The following is a 22,406-nucleotide window of genomic DNA, read 5'->3' on the forward strand; positions in this document are numbered from 1 at the left end:
ATGGCAAAGGCAAATCAATGAAATAATAAAATATCTGATCTGACAGCGTGGTTAGCAGTCAGAATGCTTGATCCAATAGTCACAATGTGAAATAAACAGTGTTGAGGAGAATAACAAGAGGAAAACTGATGAGCTTAAAAAAAAAAAAAAAAAAATACATAAGTGTGTGTGCATGTGTGTACAGCTCTAAAAAGTATATAAATTTGTGTATGTGAGTGTATACATGTGAGCAACAAAAGAACAATAATATACATGTATGTGTAAAAAGAAGGACACTTACCGTTTCAAGGTGAAGGGGGGTCCTTAGCAGAGCTGGAGGTCCAGATCACAGAGCAGGAGGGTCCACGAGCAGAGCCTTCCAGGAAGTGTGCAGGAAGCGTGTGGGCAGAGACCAGGAAGAAGAGGTTGTGCGTGGAGGAGCTAAAAAGTTGTGCCCTGTGATGACCGTGTTGGACCCTCATGGCAGCCCTCTTGGCTTGTTGCGTAGGGGGTTGGGGGCTCAAAGGACTCTCTGCACTGCGGCAAACGGCAGCCACTAGTGCAGCGATGAAGCTATTAACTGCTGAGCATGTACTACCTACGTGATTGGCAGTTAAAGGGTTAATTCTTATTGGAAGCAAACCCAGCTTATTGGGTTTATTTAATGTTTTTACATGATTTCTTAGTAGACTCAAGGTATGAAGATCTCAATTATTTCCAAATTTTTTCCATTATCCGGAAAACCCCAGGTCTCCAGCATTCTGGATAACAGGTCCCATATCTGTAATAGCAGTCAGAGTTCTACTAATGCAATGAACAGAACTGCCCTGATATGCATATGTGGTATCAAACAATTCTGAAGACTGAAGATTCTAATAAGCTCCAAATTGCTCGTTTTGAGTACATTTTGCAAAAACCTTTGCTGAAGAAAATCATTAATTTTAGGATAGATTTGTGGTTTGCTGTTTTTTTTTTTTTGTACAAGGTTATATTTATTAAACATGAATTTGAATTCTTATCAAAACTGTAAATGTGTTTCTAGGGAACAACTTTACTGGCTTTTCATTTGGAGCGGTGGAACTTTCTGGACTTGGTCTTTTTTCAACCCGATTTAATTATGTAACTATGTAGGGGATTGTTGCCATGTTAAAATATGCAGACAATAGGATTCTCTTAGGAATGCAAGAGTAAAGTACTAAACTAGCCAATCCATGTTTGAACACTGATCACCAAACACTGACCAGCGTTATTATCATATGTTTGTCCTCTTTACACCTAGAAATAACAAAAACAATACGTTTTCAAGATTAAAACAAGGTCGATTAGTTCAGCACAAGCCACAATAATTGAACTCCTGTTGAACGAGGGGTATACTGCCCTTTTTATGTATATGGGTTTTAATCTTCTTGTATAATTAAAAATCACTTGTATCACCTTCTGTATAATGAGCTGCTCTTTATCGCACCATGTGAGACTGGATTGTCAGTCACTAAAAATGTACCTACTCATAACTTTAAAGGAGAATTCAACCCTAAAGTGAAAAAAAAAACATACTCCCCTACCCTACGTAGACCCTCCTCCCCCCCCAGCAAATGCCACTAAGTCATTACTTACCCCTCGGTGCAGATTCTGTCCAGCGGAGTTCACGGCAGCCATCTTCCGGCTCTTCGGTAATGTTCAGGTCTTCTTCAAGCGTTTCTGCAATTTCCGTGACTTTCAGTACATGCGCAGTTGTTGCGAAGCAGAAGATTGCTCCAACTGAGCATGCGCCGATACAACGCTCTCATTTCAAAGATTACCGAAGAGAAGAAGATGGCTGCCGTGAACTCCGCTGGACAGAATCTGCAGCGAGGGGTAAGTAAAGACTATGGGGCATTGCCCGAGGTAGCAGCTAGGCTGGGGGAGGAGGGTCTATGTAGGGTAGGGGGGGTAGGGTTTTTTTTACTTTAGGGTTTACTTCTCCTTTAAATAAAAGCGCTGAAAATAATTAAATCAGATTTAAGAGCTTCTATAAAGGAGGATATGGCAGAAGCAATTCTGTTTCTAAGAACAATACTGTAATTTATTATGGGTTGTATTTAACAGCTATATGCCAGGTTCAATTAATATATGTTGTTTTAGATTTTCCAATTGTTTTTGTTTCATGCAGTTTTACAATAACCAAAAGACACGGTTTTATTTTTGAGCTTTGGCAGTGATAAAATGCATTGTATGTTGTGTACTTAACTTCTTTCAATCAACATGGAAAATACATTGGGATATTAAAGGACCAGTAACACCTAAAAATGAAAGCATTTTAAAGTAATTGACATATAATATACTGTTAACATGCACTGGGAAAAGCTGTGTGTTTGCTTCAGAAAGACTACTATAAATAAGCTGCTGTGTAGCCATGGGGGCAGCCATTCAAGCTGGAAAAAGGAGAAAAGGCACAAGTTACATAGCACATAACAGATTAGCCCTGTCCAATACAATGTTGTTTTATTTATGTACTATGTAACCTGTGCCTTTTCTCTTTTTTTCCAGCTTGAATGGCTGCCCCCATGGCTACACAGCAGCTTGTTTATATAAACTATAGTAGTCTTTCTGAAGCAAACACACAGCATTTGTCAATGCAGGGCAACACTACATTGTATTTTAGTTACTATGATACACTTTTAGTTTTTGGTGTTACTGTTCTTTTAAAAACAGAGTTGGATATACCATAAACTGAGGAGTTGAAGGATTTATGTACCGACTTCTCAGCCCTGATGATATTACTAAGCTTCGTTTATAAGAATATCATTTACAAGGACATTCATGGCTGTGGTGTATTATAAATAATAAATGTATTAGATGTGTTTTTTCATCTCAATTGTCCCTTATGCCCAATAGGCATTTATTGAAATGGAGAAGGAGGAGGACGTACAGGCAATGATTGAGCAGTGTGAAAGAAATCCACTCTGGTTTCAAGGGAAGCATGTGAAAGTAGAACTGTCTGGAAAATACAAAAGACTTGTTCTCCGGGTAAGGATTTGACATTTTAAAGAAAAAAGAAAGTTTAATGTTCATTTCCTAGCAAAATAGTGATTATCATTGTTATCCTCTTTCTTTTATTGACATTGTACAGTAACAGTAAAATATAGTGGATAAAATACCCCCTGTTGTAAAATATAAGGATATTCTACGTTACCAAGGAGTTCTATAACTTTGAGTGTTTTTAAACAGCTGATGGAACTCCGAGGTGACTTCTAATATCCACATATTTTGCAACAGGGGGTTCTTTATTATAATACACAAGTTTCAGTGAGTCGTGACATAAATTTACAGGATTTTCATGGGTCTTGTGTATTATAAATGAATTTAAATATTTCTGAATACTATTCAATATTTAGTTAGATGTGGTGTCTTAGTTTCGAATGGGGCTGAGGCTTTAGTCTTCACGGAATGCAGTAATGTGATCAAAAAGTCGGTATAATAAATCTTTGTTCTTCTAAAAGTTGAGACTTTGTTGCATCGGCAGTAAATCTGCCGTTTTGTTTTTTTACACAGTTTTTAATTGTACCCTCTAATTTTTTTGTTTAGATCCCAAACAAAGCTGTTGATCAGATTCAAAAAGACAAAAGCAGGTAAACTTTGTATTATTTGATTTATATTGTCCCTGTTGCCACTGTCTCCTATTTAGTTTTCTTCACATTTAAATATATTGTGCACAATTAATTTTGTCTATTTACTATTATATTTTCTCAGGAAAAGAGCACATTCCCCTGAACAGAAGAAAGAAGGCTCTTCAGATAAGAAAGTGGTGAAGAAAGAGGGCAGCCTGAAAGCTGGAAGCAGCAATGCAGAAAGTAATCTCTCTTCTGCTTCTGTCAAAGACAAAGACAAATCTTCCCCTGAGAAAGATTCTGAGGAACTCTGTAAAAAAACTGAGGAAGAGACAGAGCAGCAGGAACTTGTTACTGTTATGGACGAAAGTGATTATTTAGTGGATGAGGATGGGGAGGAAGCAGCAGGCACACTCCTGGAGACCAGTAGCTCAGTTGGAGATGACGTTGAGCAGCAATATATTAGTGACCCCAATTTCACAGAGATGGAGGTAGAAAACAAACTGATGAAAAACCCTGCCAGTGTCCCCGGTTCTACTGAAGCAGCACATGAAAAACTAAAAAAGGTAAGTAGCATTATGTATGTTAGAATAGCAGTCTGCTTTTGAAGATATTAATGGGTAACATTTCAAAACATAACAGTTAAAGGGGTGGTTCACTTTCAAGTTAGCTTTTAGTATGTTATAGAATGGAAAATTCTAACTAACTTTTTAATTGGTCTTCATTATTTATTTTTAATTATTTGCCTTTTCCAATTGACTATTTCCAGCTTAAAATGGTGGGTCACTGACCCCATCTAAAAAACAAATGCTATGTAAGGCTACATATGTATAGATACTCATCTTTTCTATTCAGGCCCTCTCCTATTCATATCCCAGTCTCTTATTTAAATCAATGCATGGTTGCTAGGGTAATTTGGACCCTAGCAGCCAGATTGCTGAAATTTCAAACTGGTGAGCTGCTGAATAAAAATCAAAAAGTAATTGTAAATTGTCTCAGAATATTATTCTCTACATCATACTAAAAGTTGCCTCACAAGGAAACTTCGGGCTTCAAGTGCCATCCTGCTGGCGATTTACATTTTAGCTGGCGGGGGAGGCAGTTCGGGGAGATTAGTCGACCCAAAGAAGAGGAGATTTGTCGCCGGACGACTAATCTCCCTGTGTGCCCTGACCCTTAATAGTGCAGAATCCTGTACTTAAATCTGTTTTTCAAAATTGCTAACTTTTTTTTTTTTTTTTTCAATTTAATTTTGAAATCTGGCGTGAGGCCATTTTCTTCATTTGCCAAATCCTGTCAGCTTTGTGGTTTGTTCTCTGATAAACTTCCATCTAATTCTCTTTACTTCTGTGCTGCAAGTTAATGACCTCAACCCCTAACACCACCCCCGCAACCTATCAACAGAAAATTGGGCAGGTAACAAGATAACAGCTTTGCATGAAGCCTTCAGCTGCCTGAACTGATAGCATCTCCATGTTTCTATACTGCTACCACTGCTCTGCTTTGAGCCAATAGCGAAACACCTCCTGTATTGTAGTAAGTGGGGAAACCGGCAAAACTGTCTAAACTACCTTCTATTTGCAGTAGGGTGATGGCACATAGGGAGATTGTCGCCCATGGGAAATCTGCATTACTCGAGGTTGACATTCTCACGAAAATAGCTTTGCATTGATGTCAGTGGGGATCTCCCCCTCTAAAACATATGAATCCTGTAACCACCATAAATTTCCATTTGCATTTTCCACTGATTCATGTGTGTTACCGCCTGTGATTCACATAGACGCCAATAAACAAGTGTTTGTGTGAAATTTCTCATCTCATCATGGCGCAGAGTTCCAAAACGCCCTGTTTGCCAAAACCGTTAACGGGGAACTATCACGAAAATGGAATATAAGTTCATCATACTGAAATAAGAAACTTTCTAAATATAATCAGACATTCTGTACAGTTTCTGAAATAATCAAGTTTATCTTCACTATTCCTCTCTCAGCATCTGTTTCTTTTCATTCTGTCTTCATTCAGGAGTTGGGTGTCAGATGAATGATCCAATATATCTTATAGGGGGGCTCCTTTTGCCTAGAAGGTGTATTAGAGCTCACTCTATTAAAATCACCAGACATCATGTCTCTCTACATGCAGAATTTGTGCAAAAGGCAGTTATTTTATTAGATTTTGTTTGTACTGGAATCCGTTATTTGATTGAGCTCTAATTCATCTGATAGGAAAGAAGCCCCCCTATAAGATATATTGGATCATTCATCTGACACCCAACTGCTGAATGAAGACAGAATGAAAAGAAACAGTTGCTGAGAGAGGAATAGTGAAGATAAATTAGATTTTTTTCGGAAACAATGCAGAATATTTAAAGGGGTGGTTCACCTTTAAGGTAACTTTTATTATGTTATAGAACGGCCAATTCAAAGCAACTTTTGGGTGTCCCGGACTCCCTTCTAAAAAACAAATGCTCTGCAAGGCTACTAAAGTGTTGTTATTGTTACTTTTTATTACTGATCCTTCTATTCAGGCCCTCACCTATTCATATTCCAGTCTCTTATTCAAATCAGTGTATGGTTGCTAGGGTAATTTGGACCCTAGTTACCAGGTTGCTTAAACTGCAAATTGAAGAGCTACTGAATAAAAAGCTAAATAACTCAAAAACCTTCAATAATAAATGAAAACTAATTGCAAATTGGCTCAGAATATCACTTTCTCTACATCATACTAAAAGTTATCTCAAAGGTGGACAACCCCTTTAATTGATGGTTTTATTTTGTCATCCTTGAGAGATCTCTCTCCCAGAGGCAACAAAGCACCATAAAATACCTCTGAACTGCAGGCAAAACAAAGTACATATTCTGATGGGTTTTGTCAACTTAATAATAAGAACACACACACTGTAAAAAAATATTTTCATTTAATGTGTAATGTTGTCAGGTTGACTGGCAGTGACATAGTTAAATGCTTGACATGTCATTTTTTTCATATTATGCAGCGTTTGTATGACTTCCCTGGCAATATAGAAGACTTTGTCACTCTTGATGAAGTTGGAGACGAGGAAGACTTGGAAGGCCAAAAGATAAAATCTAGTTTTGCAGAAACTGTTCTTGATTCAACACCCAAGATTAATGAAAGCTTAACCGACATTATGGCGAGCACAAGTGTTGATGAGCCTGAGCCCGAGTCTGAGCACGATAATGAAGCCACTGTTGTGAAGGAGGAAGAAATTGTTCAAGATTCAGCGGAAATGCCGGGCAACCTGGAAAGTCATCAAAGTGAAAATTCTGTTGAACAGAGTAATGTAAAAGATTTACTGAAGGATTATACCGTTGGCCCTTATCTACCAGATAATCCAGTTGGTAAGGAATTGTGTTATTTAATAATTGCATCATATGCTATCTCATTTAGCCAGCTTTTACAAAATTTTTGTGTATTTAATCATTTTTATTGTTAGTCACATCTGGGCTGTCTAGATGTAGTATCTGCTTTTTTAGTTCACCTTTTAGTTAAATCTATGAAGATTTTCATTCATCCAGGTCATGGTATATCTCGTATAGGTAAATCTAAAAACAACTGGACTTGCTGAGTAATCACTGAAGACGTTTCACTACTCATCCGAGCAGCTTGAACTGAAGAAGCTGCTCAGATGAGTAGTGAAACGTCTTCATTGATTATTTTAGTTAAATCATTTATCTTTAGCTTTCAAATGGGGGTCAGTTACCCCCCCCCGGCCAAAAACCAATTGCTCCATGAAGTGAGAGTGAGAATATTATTGTTACATTTCATTACTTCTCTGTTTATTCAGGCAAATTCATGTTCAAGTCTATCATTAGAACCACTGCCTGGTTACTAGCATAAATTCAACATTAGATAGACTGCTATAGCATGAATAAATCACAGGAATTATAGAGTTATCAATGAGGGCACAGAAAAGCCAGTCTTTTACTAAAGTATCCATAGACAAGCTACAGATGGATGTACTTAGGACCAGCTGTAGAATGTAAGCTCCTTCACTTGCTCCTGTGCCTTCGCTTCACTACCATTCATGGTGAATCTTCCAGCGTATATCCGAATTTACCCTCGGTAATGAGACAACCATATGGAGCTGGCAGGTTTGATTCTGTTTGAAGGAAGCAATTTTTTTTTTTATTTCTTTCTATAGCTGTCAAAAGTATATTGAAGCCCTACCTGTCTGTTTAGTTATGTTATTTGTGTTATGTGAAACTACAACTGAATGCCCAATATAAGTTATCAGTTAAGCATCAGTGCGTGACCGTGAACTCCTTTTCCCTTCCATTTCCTGCTGTATCCCGCTTTAGTGTGGGGATTAAAATGTTATGGAAAAGCTCAATTTGAAAGCCTTGTTTGGAGGAGAGGGGGGTATATGCAACATAGGGAACATGATCCTGCTTTATCAGTCAGCCAAGTCCAGAGTCCACCAGAGGTTTGCATAGGTGTGCCTTTTCTCCTCAGTCATGATGTCATCAACCTGCTTTCTCCTGAGTAAACAGGGAGAGACTCAGGGAGGAAGTGATGTCACACCAAGCTAATGGCAGCTGCTATCCTAAACAAACAGACAGTGTCTAAAGCCATTTACTCGGGTACAGCAAAGCATTCTGCAGAATAAATAGTCATAGTTTGCACTATTGTGGCTAATCTATTGGCAATAAACTGCCTTGGTAACTTTCCTTCTCCTTTAAACTTGTATTCATTCAAACTCACATTATAGCACCGCTGTATATTTTACTAACTGAAAATGTGTTTGGGTTGTAAGCACTGTTTGTTTGTTTATCCCTTCCTGTTCATAAAGTCTGACCCTTAAAACAGTGTAACAGAAGTCTGGTCTCTCCCAGGTCTTTTAATCAGCTGGCTTGCCACTTTGTTTCAGGAGTCATAACTGGGAGTGCAGAAAATGTAAACAGCTAGACAAATACTGCTTTCAATAGCAATTACATTCACAACTTTCTCTTGCCTAATTGGGGGACACAGGCACCGTGGGATGAAGATCCTGCAGCTGGAGATGGACACTATGTTGCAAAATGAGACTCCTCCTCCTGCTCTGGGCTTCATCCCCTGCCTCCTCCTACAATCCTCAGTTTCTTTTAGTGTCCTCAGAAGGAGACAACACACTTTTTCACGTCTTGTGGCTGGAGCACTGATCAGGGCCTCAGGCCTAAGGTCACGCCACACCCAGAGGCCACTGATTTACTCAAGCGCCTCTCCAGCTGCATACTACCTGCCCTTTAGCCTTCCCGCTCTCCGGAGGTCTGCAGGCTGGCTCCTCAACCCCCTACGCTGCTTTCCCGCTCTACGGAGGTCTGCATCAGCGGTTTACATCCACCCGGGTGTATAACTATATAATAGCTCACATATACATATATATCTCACACCTGTGTATATATATATTTATATGTGTGTCTCTTATTCCTAGGGGAAGTCATCCACAGGGCACATCTCAGCTGGCAGCCTTCAATGGTGAGTACTTTATTGTATTTTACTCCAAGGGGAAGTGGAACTGATCACACTCACTGTGGTCTGTGACCTTTTTCATTTACGCACCGCTCATTTACTGCCTTCCAACGCCATTTCTCTGGTGGAACGCATGCGTTCCACCATCCCTACTCCCGCCCTTCTCCTCCCGCCCTTCTCCTCTGTTCTCCATCTTGCCTGTGGATGCGCGCCTTTTCGATCGTGGAACGCATTTGCGTTCCATCACTCCTTCACCACCCACTTCCTCTTCCGGCCGGCTCTCTTCCCGCCAGGCGCGCTCCGCACCACACACCCTTCTGCTGTTCGCTCCGGATCTCTCTAACAGGTATATCGCTAGCTGCTTATCTAGATCACGGCGATCCTTGGCCACATTATCACTGTCTCTCCCATGGCGCACACCTCTGCATCTAGCTCCATTACTATTGCGCCATTCTCTTCTGCACTTCGGATATCTTCCATATGCCACTCTGGGATCTATTTCTGCATACTTCTGCATATATTTACAGATATATTCATTTTCCATATATATTTATATATATATATAAAATGGTTATTTATATACCCCTCCTATGCCTCTGATCAGGCTATGTGGCTGTGTATGTCAATTCTCATAATGTGCTGAATGCTATGGCTATTATATTACAGGGTAATGGACCCCCCTGGGCCCCCATTCATACTCTGATGTTTTCTCCACAGACCACCCTTGACACCTCTGCTTCAGCTAACGGAGGCCGATTCCCCTGCCTCATATAAAAAAAAAAAAAAAAGGGTCTTTAAGTGGTTCTATTGGGATTTTTTCCTATATTCCTCACTGTTCCCCATGAAGGAGCAATATGGCTAACAAGGCAGAAGAGCCCAGGACCACCAAGTCCTCAGCTCAAACTCACCCGCAGGTCTCTTTTTTAGCCTGCTCAAATTGTAAAACAAAATTTTCTTCAGCCTCGGCTGACTCATTGTGTGGGGCCTGCAGAATATCCGATTTACCTCCTCTACCTCAGGCCAGTACTTCGGACCCAGATATACTTAGGGCCCTCTCCCTCTCACTTGCAGGCATCCAACATTTGGCCCGCATACCCGAGACCTTAGACAAGGTTCTTGAACACCTATCCCAACCTTCCCATTCTCAACACCGACTTGGGAAGTCAAAACGCCACGTCCCTTCTCCTCCGGACTCCCCTGGGGAAATTCTTTCTCCATCTGACGAGGAAGGTCAAGTCTTATCAGCCGATGACTCCGAGCAGGACCACCCTGATCCCGACATTGACACTCCCAGAACTCAAGGGGAAGTGGAAGGCCTTATCCAAGCAGTTCTCAACACGCTAAACATAGAGGAAGCTTCTCCTTCGCTCGAACCGGCAAAGAACATCTTTAAGCGACACAAGAAGAGCTCATGCCTGTTCCCTGCATACGATCAGCTCGATGACATTATCAAGTCTCAATGGAAAAACCCTGATCACAGAGTGCAGATTTCCAAAAGATTCACCCAGACTTACCCTTTTCCTCAGGAATGCATTGATCTCTGGTCTTCACCTCCGGCGGTTGATCCTCCGATCTCCAGATTATCCAGGAATACCACCATTCCTGTCGCCGACGCGGCGGCTTTCAAGGATCCTATAGACAAACGCCTAGAGGGTTTCTGTAAATCCTCTTTCACCGCTTCTGGCTCGGCCTTCCGGCCCATCTTTGCTATCGCCTGGGTGGCTAAGGCCATGGAGGTCTGGGTGGAGCAGGCGGCACAACTTATAGGATCCGAAGATCCAACTACCGACAACATCCTTTCCCAAATTGCAGACGCTACTACCTACATCGGAGACGCAGCACTCGACGCAGCTCGGATGGTGGCTCAATCTTCAGCCCACTCCGTAGCTGCTCGCAGATATTTGTGGCTGAAATCATGGTCCGCTGATCTAGCATCCAAACGCTCCCTGGTCAGCATTCCTTTTCAAGGTAAGCTCCTCTTCGGGGCCGAATTGGATAAGATAATTTCGCAGGCGACTGGGGGAAAGAGTACTCTCCTCCCACAAACCAGACCCAAGAGACCCCCCTTCAAGAGGAGACCCTTTTTTCGACCCTTCAGACAAGGTCAAAGGTCGAAAACGCAAGCTGATAAGTCCACCTCCAACTTTCGCTCATGCTTTCAGAGCAAACAAAGACAGCCCTGGTCTTCCTCCAAGTCTGCCTCCAAGCCTTCACAAGATAAACCTCACACCGCATGAAGGTGTGCCCCCTTCCGAAGGGATACCCTTAGGAGGTCGACTCAAATCCTTTCAGGAGGTTTGGCACCACAAGATTCGGGATCAGTGGGTTCTTCGAGTGGTTTCACAAGGACTTTTGATAGACTTTTCTCACACGCCCCCCCCCACAGATTTTTCGTATCAAGACTGCCGGCCAATCCTTCCGACAGGACCAAATTCCTGTCCGTCATACAAGGCCTGGCCGCGGAGGGCACCATTCAACCTGTCCCACCTCACTCCAAAGGAAGAGGCTACTATTCCAACCTCTTCATGGTTCCCAAAAAAGACGGCTCACTCAGACCTGTCCTAGACCTGAAGGATCTCAACCCGTTCGTCAAACGGTGCCACTTCAAAATGGAGTCAATCCCATCAGTTCTTGCATCCATGGAAGAAAACGAGTTCATGACCGTCATAGACATCAAGGACGCATATCTTCATATACCTATTCACCCAGCCCACCACAGCTTCCTCCGATTCTTTGTGAACGGCAATCATTGGCAGTTCGTGGCTCTACCATTCGGCCTATCGTCTGCTCCACGCACCTTCACGAAGGTCATGGCGGCAGCATTGGAAGAACTCAGACTCAAGGGCATCACCGTTATCCCCTATTTAGACGATCTACTCGTCAAGGGACAGTCCGCATCTTTGGCTCATCAGCACACGGCTCAAGTTCTCCAGGCTCTGACATCTCTGGGCTGGACAATCAACTTCACCAAGTCGAACCTTCACCCGACCCAATCTATACAGTACCTTGGCCTGATTCTGGACTCCAGACAGGGGAGAGCATTCCTACCGCAAGACAAGATCCAGACCCTCCGGACTCGGATCCGATCTCTCATGGGTTCCAACAAGGTTCCCCTTCGGTCCGCCATGCAGACTTTGGGCACGATGGTGGCATCATTCCCAGCCATCCCGTATGCACAATCCCACACCAGACTCCTTCAACACACCATCCTTCTGCACCAGCGCAGGGATCGACTCAACCTCGATCGCAAGATCTCCATTCCAAGCCGAGTAATTCTCTCTCTACACTGGTGGCTTCTTCCACATCGGACGACGGGGGGAAAACCCTTCCCCCCACATCACTGGAAGATTCTCACCACAGACGCCAGTCTCCGCGGGTGGGGAGGTGTCATAGACCAAACCACGGTCCAGGGTCTTTGGACTCCAGAGGAACAGAGGCTACCCATCAACCTTCTGGAGCTCAGAGCGATACGCTACTCCCTGGAACACACAACGTCGGTACTCCAGGGTCACCCCGTGAGAATCCAGTCCGACAACGTGACGGCGGTGGCCTACATAAATCATCAAGGCGGTACCAGAAGTCTCGCGGCTCTCGGGGAAGCTCAAGAGATACTAACATGGGCAGAGAACTACGTTCCTGCCATCTCGGCGGTCCACATACCCGGGGTGGACAATTGGTTGGCAGACTACCTGAGCAGGGAAACTATCGATCACGGGGAGTGGAGCCTCCACCACGACGTGTTCCAACTCATAGTGGCAAGGTGGGGCCTGCCGGACATCGACCTCATGGCATCCAGGAACAACAGGCAGGTTCCGTCCTTCGTCTCCAGGAGCCTCGACCCTCTAGCCCACGCGGTGGACGCCCTAGTGATTCCATGGCACTTCTCCAAAGCTTACATCTTCCCTCCTCTGGCCCTTCTTCCAAAGGTGATCAAAAAGATAAAAAGGGACGGGACTCAGACCATCCTAGTGGCGCCCTTCTGGCCCCGCAGGGCCTGGTTCGCAGATCTCGTCGCCATGGCTGCAGACGAACCCTTCCATCTTCCTCAACGGACAGACCTCCTCACTCAGGGCCCGGTTGTCCACCCGAATTCTCATCTCTGGGCTTTAACGGCGTGGCTCTTGAGGCCTTAATTCTCCGAGATTCGGGAGCACCTACAGATGCAATTCCCACCATGCTGCGAGCTCGGAAACCTGTTTCAGCGAAGGTCTATCACCGGGTCTGGAGAACTTTCATTTCATGGTGCGAGCACAAAGCCCTTAACCCTCAGACGGCTAGAGTCAAGGAGGTCCTCTCCTTCTTGCAGGATGGACTTTCGAAAGGCTTGGCACTCAGCTCGCTCAAGGTGCAGGTTTCGGCCTTGTCTATTCTCCTACAGCGCAAGTTGGCTTTTAACCCGAAGATCAAGACTTTTCTACAAGGCGCGACTCGTATCATCCCACCGTATCGTTGCCCTGTGCCCCCGTGGGACCTCAATTTGGTACTCTCAGCCTTGCAGGAGGAACCCTTCAAACCTCTCGACCAGCTCCCTCTGTCCACGCTCACCGAGAAGGTGTTGTTCCTTTTGGCAATCACGTCCGCTAGGAGAGTTTGAGATTGCGGCTCTGTCCTGCAAATCGCCCTTCACGGTCATCCACATGGACAAGGTGGTTCTTAGGCCTACTCCAGACTTTTTACCTAAGGTGGTATCTGACTTCCACTTGAACCAGGACATTGTGGTACCTTCCTTGTGTCCGAATCCTAAAGGTCCGATTGAGCGCAAACTCCACACTCTGGACGTTGTTCGGGCAGTTTCATTCTATCTGAAGGCCACGGAGAAAGTTCGGCGGACGGACGCACTGTTCATTCTCCCTGATGGCCCCAAACAGGGCACCAAGGCCGCCACAACGACCTTAGCCAAATGGATCAGGTCCGTCATTTCCAGAGCCTATACTGTCAAGGGAAAGGATCCTCCAATCAAGGTCAAGGCCCACTCTACTCGCTCTCTCAGCACTTCGTGGGCTTTCCGTCACCAAGCTTCAGCGGATCAGATCTGTAAAGCGGCCACATGGGCTTCCCTCCATACTTTCACTCGCTTCTACAGGCTCCACACGCATGCTTCAGCCGATGCTGCCTTTGGGAGGAAAGTGCTCAGTGCCGTGGTTAGCTAAGCACCTACCTTACAGTGTCCCACCCTTATGGGAGCTTTGGGACGTCCCCACGGTGCCTGTGTCCCCCAATTAGGCAAGAGAAAGAGAGATTTTTGTACTTACCGTTAAATCTTTTTCTCTTGTCCTATATTGGGGGACACAGGCCTTCCCTCCCTGTTCTGACACTGTTTTGTCACGGTTTACGTGCAGTTTTTTTCTATTACGTTGTTACAATTTTACTGTTCCGGTATTCGGGTCCGAGGGTGTTATTTTAGATTTCTCTTCTGTTTTGGGCTGTTTTGCTCCTTCTTCGGTTGAAACTGAGGATTGTAGGAGGAGGCAGGGGATGAAGCCCAGAGCAGGAGGAGGAGTCTCATTTTGCAACATAGTGTCCATCTCCAGCTGCAGGATCTTCATCCCACGGTGCCTGTGTCCCCCAATATAGGACAAGAGAAAAAGATTTAACGGTAAGTACAAAAATCTCTCTTTCAAACCCTTTATTACTACTAGACAAATCCAAAGGGAACAAAATCTGCTTGGACCATGTAATCCGAAATGATCCCATCTAAAATGAATTGTATGACTATCACTGAAATACCCCTTTTGTTTTATTTTTCTGTAGGTATTGAATATGTAGTTCCAAAGACTGGCTTTTATTGCAAGCTGTGTTCCTTATTCTACACCAATGAAGAGGTTGCTAAAGTTACACATTGCAGCAGTTTGCCTCACTACCAGAAACTTAAGGTATGTCATAAGCTTGGTATTTAGGAATATCTGATTAACATACCATTGCAGTGTCTTCTTATATCACATCACTGTTTATTGCAGTACTATATGAAGCACCTCTTTCTGTCATAGACGGAGGCTTTGCTTCCCTTCATTTTGGCATTTCTGGTGCTTCAAGTGTCTTTCCAAATAGCCTAGGAGCAGGCTTTTTAGTGTAGCTTTTTTGAAATCATAAAAGTATTGCTGTTTTACTTTATCTACAAAACTTCTAAAAGCAGCTGGGGCAACTGGGAAACTGACAATATGTCTAGCCCCATGTCAGATTTCAAAATTGAATATAAAAAAATCTGTTTGCTCTTTTGAGAAATGGATTTCAGTGCAGAATTCTGCTGGAGCAGCACTATTAACTGATGTGTTTTGAAAAAAACTTGTTTTCCCATGACAGTATCCCTTTAAGAAGAGAACTACTTTTAACCCACCAAATGTTGCAACAATTAGAATTGCTTAGAAACTCGTAAAAGTCGTCTCATAATTGCACTTGATAAAGAGATGTAACCCTCATAAGTAGGGATGCACCAAATCCACTATTTTGAATACGGCCAAACCCCCGAAACAATTGCGAAAGATCCGGCCGAATAAAATTTCGGATCCTAATTTGCATATGCGCAACTCGGTTTTTTTCTTGCATATGCAAATTAGGGGTGGGAAGGGGGAAACGGTTTTTACTTCCTTGTTTTGTGACAAAAAGTCACGCGAGCTGAAACTGCAAACTGTAGAGCTGCTGAATAAAAAGCTAAATAACTCAAAGCCCACAACAAATAAAAAATGAAAACCAATTAAAAGGCGAATAGCTTCTTTTTCTGAGCAGATAGTCTTTCTGGCCTCTCTGCAAAGCCAGCCAGTTAAGACCAAGGTATGTTTTGTTCAATTGTTTCTCCATACACCTGACCACACTATGAAACTGGTGCAGTTGTTGGTATGGGGGTGAAATGCTCTTACTGTGTTCACTTTTACATGTACCTGAGGAAAGCTTTGCTAAACATGTAGTTATGAATTTTCTGTAATAAACACAATGGGCTTTTACTAAAGCGATGTCTTATGCTTTATCTTAGATATTTTTACTTTTGCAGACTAAACTGATGTCTGGTTCCTATATTAGGGAGTACATAGCATAAAGGATTGCTGCTAAGTAAGCACAGCTAAAGGACAGCTAACTCCATCTAACAATGGCAAAGTCAATCTGTCAGGTTAATTAAAATGGACACACCTCCATGGCCTCTCGACACTGAACTGGCCTGGGGCACTTCAGAGCGAAAGATTCTTTTTCTTCCTTTCTTCCTTCCTCCTTTTCTTCCTTCCTCTTCTTTCCTACCCCTCTTCCTTGCTTCCTCTCTTTCTTCCTCCCTTCCTCTCTTTCTTCCTCCCTTCCTCTCTTTCTTTCTTTCTTTCTTTCTTTCTTTCTTTCTCGCTTCCTTCCTTCCTTTCTCGCTTCCTTCCTCCTTTCCTTCCTTCCTCCCTTCCTTCCATCCTCTATCTTCCATCCACTCTTTCTTTCTTCCTCCCTTTCTTTCTTTCTCCCTTCCTTTCTTTCTCCCTTCCTTTCTTTCTCCCTTCCTTTCTTTCTCCCTTCCTTCCTTCCTCCCTCCCTTTCTTTCTTTCTTTCTCTCTTTCTCTCTTTCTCTCTCTCTATCTTTCTCTCTCTTTCTCTCTCTCTCTTTCTCTCTCTTTCTTTCTCTCTTTCTCTCTCTTTCTTTCTCTCTCTCTTCCTTCCTCCCTTCCTCTCTATCTTCCTTCCTTCCTCTTTCTTCCATCCTCTCCTTCTTCCATCCTTCTTCCCTTTCTCTTTCTTTCTTTCTTTCTTTCTTTCTTTCTTTCTTCCCTTTCTCCATCCTTCCTTTCTCTCTTCCTTCCATCCTTCCTTTCTCTCTTCCTTCCTTCCTTCGTGTGGATGTGCATGTACAGGGAGGACTTTTTCGCTGTATTGTGCATGGGTTGGATGCTGAAGAGGAGAGGAAGAGGCTTGTCCGCAAGTGCGGATTGGAGCTTTTCTTCTCCTTTAAGCAGCTACTATTCTGCATTGGAAGGCTTAACATTTTCAGCCTCTCCGGTTAATTTTTATTAGCACATTTTAAGGGAAGTGTGTTTGTTGTCCATTATCATACATATAGAGTCAGGAAGCTTACAATCTTTTATAAAGAAGGGTTATTCAATATAACTTATTTGTTGATGTTTTTATCTCCCAGAAACTCATGAACAAGATGGCAAAAAATCTTCAGAAGAAAGACTAACAAAGAAGCGGCAAGAATGGAACAGTTGGATTTTGTGGGGGGGGGGTGTTTTTTTTTACATAATTTCGTGTTTGTGCTTGTTTTTTTTTTTAATTCTATTATATTCTGGATATCAAAAGTACAATTGGGTGTCTAGAGTTACAGGAAGCATTTTAGTCCACCAAAATATGTGGTACATGTTTTATTGCTCATTAACATTTCTTGCATTTCCCAAATGTTCAAATACTGTTGTAAACAGATGTCATCTCTTTAGTGTTATTCATATATATATTTGTATGCTTCTGTCTCAAACACTCAGTCGAAAGAATTGTTCTGTTTTAATTTTATTTTTTGATTTATCATTTCCTAACAGAAAAAAACAGTATAAAGAAAAAGCTTTTATGACACCAGTGTTATTTTATAGGCCAACATGTCGATTGTTGAAGCATGAAGTTCCTCCTATGTAATAGGCCTCAGTGTATTAGTTAGACTCTTACATGTTTTACATCTCTTTCAGAACAAGGTTGCTTGACTTGTCGATTTTATTTTCTAAACATTATGGCACATTATGAAAATGTTTTACCTCCTGTTTAATGCAGTGTTTCACTACTAATGTATCAGCCATGTAGGATAAGAGAACTGCTGTTTTGTAGTATCAAAGCCAGTGATATCCTGTATAGTGCTGGAACCTTTCCTTAAAGGGGAAGGAAACCTAGTCGGCGCAAACCCCCCACCCGTTTGTTGCCCACCCTCCCTCCTCCCCCCTGGCCTACCAGTCCCGCTGGGCAAATGCCCCTAACTTGTTACTTACCCTTCTGCGCAGGTCCAGTCCAGGGAGTTCACAGACAACATCTTCTTCCACACGATCTTCTTCCAGCTTTGAACGGTGTTTTGGCGCATGCGCAGTAGGATCATTTCGCCGGTACGGATCTACTGCGCATGCGCCAAAAGTCATGCGCAGTAGATCGTACCGGCGAAATGATCCTACTGCGCATGCGCCGTTCACAGCAGGAAGAAGATCGCGTGGAAGAAGATGTCGTCTGTGAACTCCCTGGACTTGCGCAGAAGGGTAAGTAACAAGTTAGGGGCATTTGCCCAGCGGGACGGGTAGGCCAGGGGGGAGGAGGGAGGGTGGGCAACAAACGGGAGGGCGGGTGGGGGGTTTGCGCCGACTAGGTTTCCTTCCCCTTTAAGGGGCAGCACCTATAGGTACTATATTGGCTTGCCATATCTTGAGTTTTTAGGTTGACTCGTATGTTGTTTTTTAAGTTGTTAATATATACAGGTGTGGGATCCATCATCCGGAAACTCGTTATCCAGAAAGTTCCGAATTATAGAAAGAATCTCTTCCATAGCCTCCATTTTAAACACATAATCCAAATTTTTAAAAATGATTTCCTTTTTCTCTGTAATAATAAAACTGTACCTTGTACTTGATCCAAACTAAGATATCATTAATCCTTATTGGAAGCAAACCAGCCTATTGGGTTTATGTAATTTTACACGATTTCCTAGTAGCCTTAAGGTATGAAGATCCAAATTACATAAAGATCTGTTAATTGGAAAGTCCCCGTATAAATTTGGGGAACAACTCTTTTTACATTTGAATGTGGCTCACGGGTATAATAAAAGTTGTTGCGCAACACAAGCATGAAAATAGTTCCTGGGGATGCCAAAAAAAGGACTCTGGTTGTTTATTTGGTAGACTCTGTGGACTGGCAGCCTACTGGAGGCTGTTTGGCAGTACAGCTGCAATTAAAACGTGCCACCAAGCCCAGAATTCAAAAATAATCATCCGCTTTGAGGCCACTCACCGGAAATATCCTTACGGGCCTTATTTATCTAGCAGCAAGATATCAAAGTGATAAGGCAACTAATGCAACCAGAAGACAAAATGACACGATGGTATAACAAGGGTTTAAGAGAGAGATTTATTTTCAGCTATGTAGATTTATAGGGCTCTCGATGCTAATGAACATGGTGACATAACTGACTCGCTGCATCGAATGTTCCTGTTTCCGTAGTTTCAATAGAATTGGAATGTCGACATCAGTTGCCCAAGGAATATGTACAGACCATAGATTCCAGATCATCATGATGAGGGCCTGAAGTATCCAACCTTCTGTTCCAGAGGAAGTAGCCAGGAAATGTATTTTTTTTAAAGCAACATATTGGAGTTGAGAGTGGGCAGCTCTATTCAGCATTATGTGACTAGTTTCAGGGAACATCACTTTCTAAATGTTTATATTTTGTTCACTGCATTCATCATCATACACTTGCCTCAAGGAAAATCAGAAAATCAACTTTTAGTATGTTATAGACATTTCTATTCTTTGCAACTTTTCAATTGGTCTTCATTTGTTTTAAAATTTGCTTTGGTCTGCCTCTCTAGCTTTTACATTGGGGGTTGCAGCCAAAAAAAAACTTGTTCTTTGAGGCTACAATGTTTTTTTTTTTTAAATATACTGTCGTTCCAGGACTACTATCCATATCCCAGACTTTTAATCAAACCACTGTCTAGTTGGTAGGGTACATTGGGGCACTAGCTGGAGAACTGCTAAACAAAAAGCTCAATTTTAAAAAATACAAACTGAACTCAAATTGCCTCTGGATATCACTGTCTATATCATACTAAAATTTAATCCAGCTTTGAACTGCCACATATACATAGGTAGGCAAGTGCACATATGTGTTATATAAATATATATATATAAATAAATATATATATATATATAAATATATATATAAATAAATATATATATAATATATATATAAATATATATATATATATATATATAAAATTTCCACTGACAAAAGGTGCACACCAGGATTTTTCAGTTTAAAACTCCATATTTATTAAATAGATTTAAAACAGGAACCGGCCAACGTTTCTGTCTTTTTCTAAGACCTTTATCAAGACCCTGTTCACAGTAAAACATCAGTGTTTAAATACCTAAAAACATGACTCACCCCTTTGTGCACGCCCACATGATTATGTGAAAAAAGGAAACACCTGCACCAAAAAAGAGCAGAGAAGAATTAAGCACATTGTGGCAAGTATGTACAGATTGCATGAACACTTCAATATAAGCAGAGAATAAATACATTGAGGATATAGATTTTTGCAACTTTGTATCCAAACCGTTAGCGTTGCTCAAGGAAGCATAAGTAGGAGCAGTATTCATTTAAGCCTAAAGGGGCTATAGTGTTTAATTTGCGTATCCAGAACGCTTCCCGCCGAAGTAATATTTTAGACCTGTCACCCCCACGTTTCAGGGGCGGAATATGGTCAATAGCTATATACTTAAAAGTGGGTAATCTGTGATTCAATTCCAAAAAATGCTTTGCAACAGGTTTGTTGGTGGTCCCGTCCCTAAATGCTGTACTGATGGCGGACCGATGCCCATCCATTCGTAATCTTAGGGTCTGGTCTGTCTTCCCCACATAAGCAAGACCGCAGGGACAGGTGATTAAGTAAACCACATGCGTGGTAGTGCAGGTAATGTGATGTCTAATAGACAGGCGCTTGCCTGTTTGGGGATGAAGGAAAGATGTGCCAGGAGACATATATCTGCATGACGTACAGCATGGACAGCGGAAGCAGCCAAGCTTTAGATCACGTAACCAACCACCAGGGTTCTTTGTATAGCAGTCAATTGGGTCACTCTTAACAAGCAAATCCCTAAGATTCGTGCCTCTTTTATAACACATCATTGGGGGACTAGAAGTCAGTCTACGTAAATCAGAGTTTGCCTCTATAATTTTCCAATGGTCCCTCACCCCCTTGTTGACTATACTGGTGCTTGGATTGTAAGTAGTAGTGAAAACCAGCCTCGAAGTAGTTTTCTTAGTCTCACTTACACCACTAGACCTATTCCTTGCTATCGCAAGGGCCTTGTCCAGTACCTTGTCTGGATAGCCGCGATCTTTGAAGCGAGCCCACATCTCACGTAGCTGTAATTCAGTTTGTTGTTCTGAGGAGTTATTATGAATCACCCTACAAAATTGAGAGATGGGAAGGGATCACTTCATGGTGGGCGAATGGCAACTTCCATAGTAACAGCACATTTTTATCGGTGGGCTTTCTGAAGAGGGTATAGGTAAGGCCATGATCATTCAAAGATAACTCAATATCAAGGAAATGTAATTTCTTTGAGTTAATTTCGCATGTGAATCTAACTGGACTGTCCAGTGAATTTAAATAATTAATCATACCCATAAACTCCTCTGCAGATCCACCCCACAGGATGATCATATCATCGATATAACGATGAAAGAACAGCATTTTGTCCCCAAAACGGGGGATAAGTATTTTTTGCTCGTATAAGTGCATATACAGATTGGCATATGAGGGCGCCATGGCCGCCCCCATCGCCGTTCCGGCCACCTGTAAATAGAAATTGCTTTCAAATTTAAAATAGTTCAAAGTTAATGCTAACTCCAACAATTCAAGCACAAAAGGAATGGGAGGGCCTACATAGGAGTTAGATTCCTCCAAAGCAGAAGCCGCAACAGGGAATAGATGTTTCGATCTTCAACCTCTCTCAGCATACTCTGACCGCATCTGAATTAAGGCTACTGCAGAAAGGTTTGTCCTTTGTTCCAAGTCGTAAATTTGACCTGTTTAACTGGGAAATAGATTGTTTCAAATTTTGCCGCACTTTATCCCTAAAGGATTATTTCAAAAACAATGTGGAGTCGGACTTGACAACCCCCCCTCTAAGATTGAAGAGTTCATTCACGCCACCAATGACTAACCCCACTATAAAATTGTTCAAACAGGGTATTGAAAGGGTGGGGGCAATAGGGGCAGGCAAGTGTCCCCCCCGAGACAACCTCTCAAATGTCGAACGTGATGCTATTAAATCCCTTAGCATGGATAATAACATTGTAATCCGCCCAGCGGATAAAGGTGGGGGGATTGTTATTATGAATTACCAGGACTACAGGGATGAAATAATGTGTCAATTATCTGATGGTGGTGTATATAAACAACTTACTGGTGATCCTATATTAAAATTCAAACATAAGGTTGACAACTTAATCAATATGGCATTTGAAGGTAAAGTGATAGATAAAACCTTATCAGATTTTTTGAAGCAAGATTTTCCTAAGTGCCCTGTACTTTATAGACTACCAAAAGTTCACAAGAGCTTGACCCGACCGCCTGGTCGCCCCATAGTGTCTGGCCGAGATTCACTTCTTCACCCTATAGGGATTTATTTAGACACATTACTCCAACCTATAGTACA

General features: G+C 42.3%; 1 protein-coding gene across 6 annotated transcripts in view; it reads left to right on the forward strand.

Annotated features, from left to right (window-relative positions):
* Positions 1 to 17,697, forward strand: part of matr3.L (matrin 3 L homeolog) — a 43,826-nt gene extending 26,129 nt beyond the window's left edge. For 4 of the 6 annotated variants that reach the window (XM_018242132.2, XM_018242133.2, XM_041586140.1 and 1 more), the window contains 6 exons: positions 2,854 to 2,985; positions 3,544 to 3,587; positions 3,709 to 4,132; positions 6,559 to 6,922; positions 14,784 to 14,905; positions 17,131 to 17,697. In XM_018242132.2, coding sequence (XP_018097621.1) covers positions 2,854 to 2,985; positions 3,544 to 3,587; positions 3,709 to 4,132; positions 6,559 to 6,922; positions 14,784 to 14,905; positions 17,131 to 17,175 — 1,131 coding nt within the window. In that variant the 3' untranslated portion in view covers positions 17,176 to 17,697. Of the gene's footprint in view, positions 1 to 2,853; positions 2,986 to 3,543; positions 3,588 to 3,708; positions 4,133 to 6,558; positions 6,923 to 8,994; positions 9,121 to 9,749; positions 9,874 to 14,783; positions 14,906 to 17,130 lie in introns of those variants that run through there. The other 2 variants (XM_018242135.2, XM_018242134.2) reach the window with 2 other exon arrangements.
* The last annotated feature ends 4,709 nt before the right edge of the window (positions 17,698 to 22,406 follow it).

This window comes from Xenopus laevis, chromosome 3L (genome assembly GCF_017654675.1).
Source record: "Xenopus laevis strain J_2021 chromosome 3L, Xenopus_laevis_v10.1, whole genome shotgun sequence".
In the NCBI taxonomy this organism is placed as follows: Eukaryota; Metazoa; Chordata; class Amphibia; order Anura; family Pipidae; genus Xenopus; species Xenopus laevis.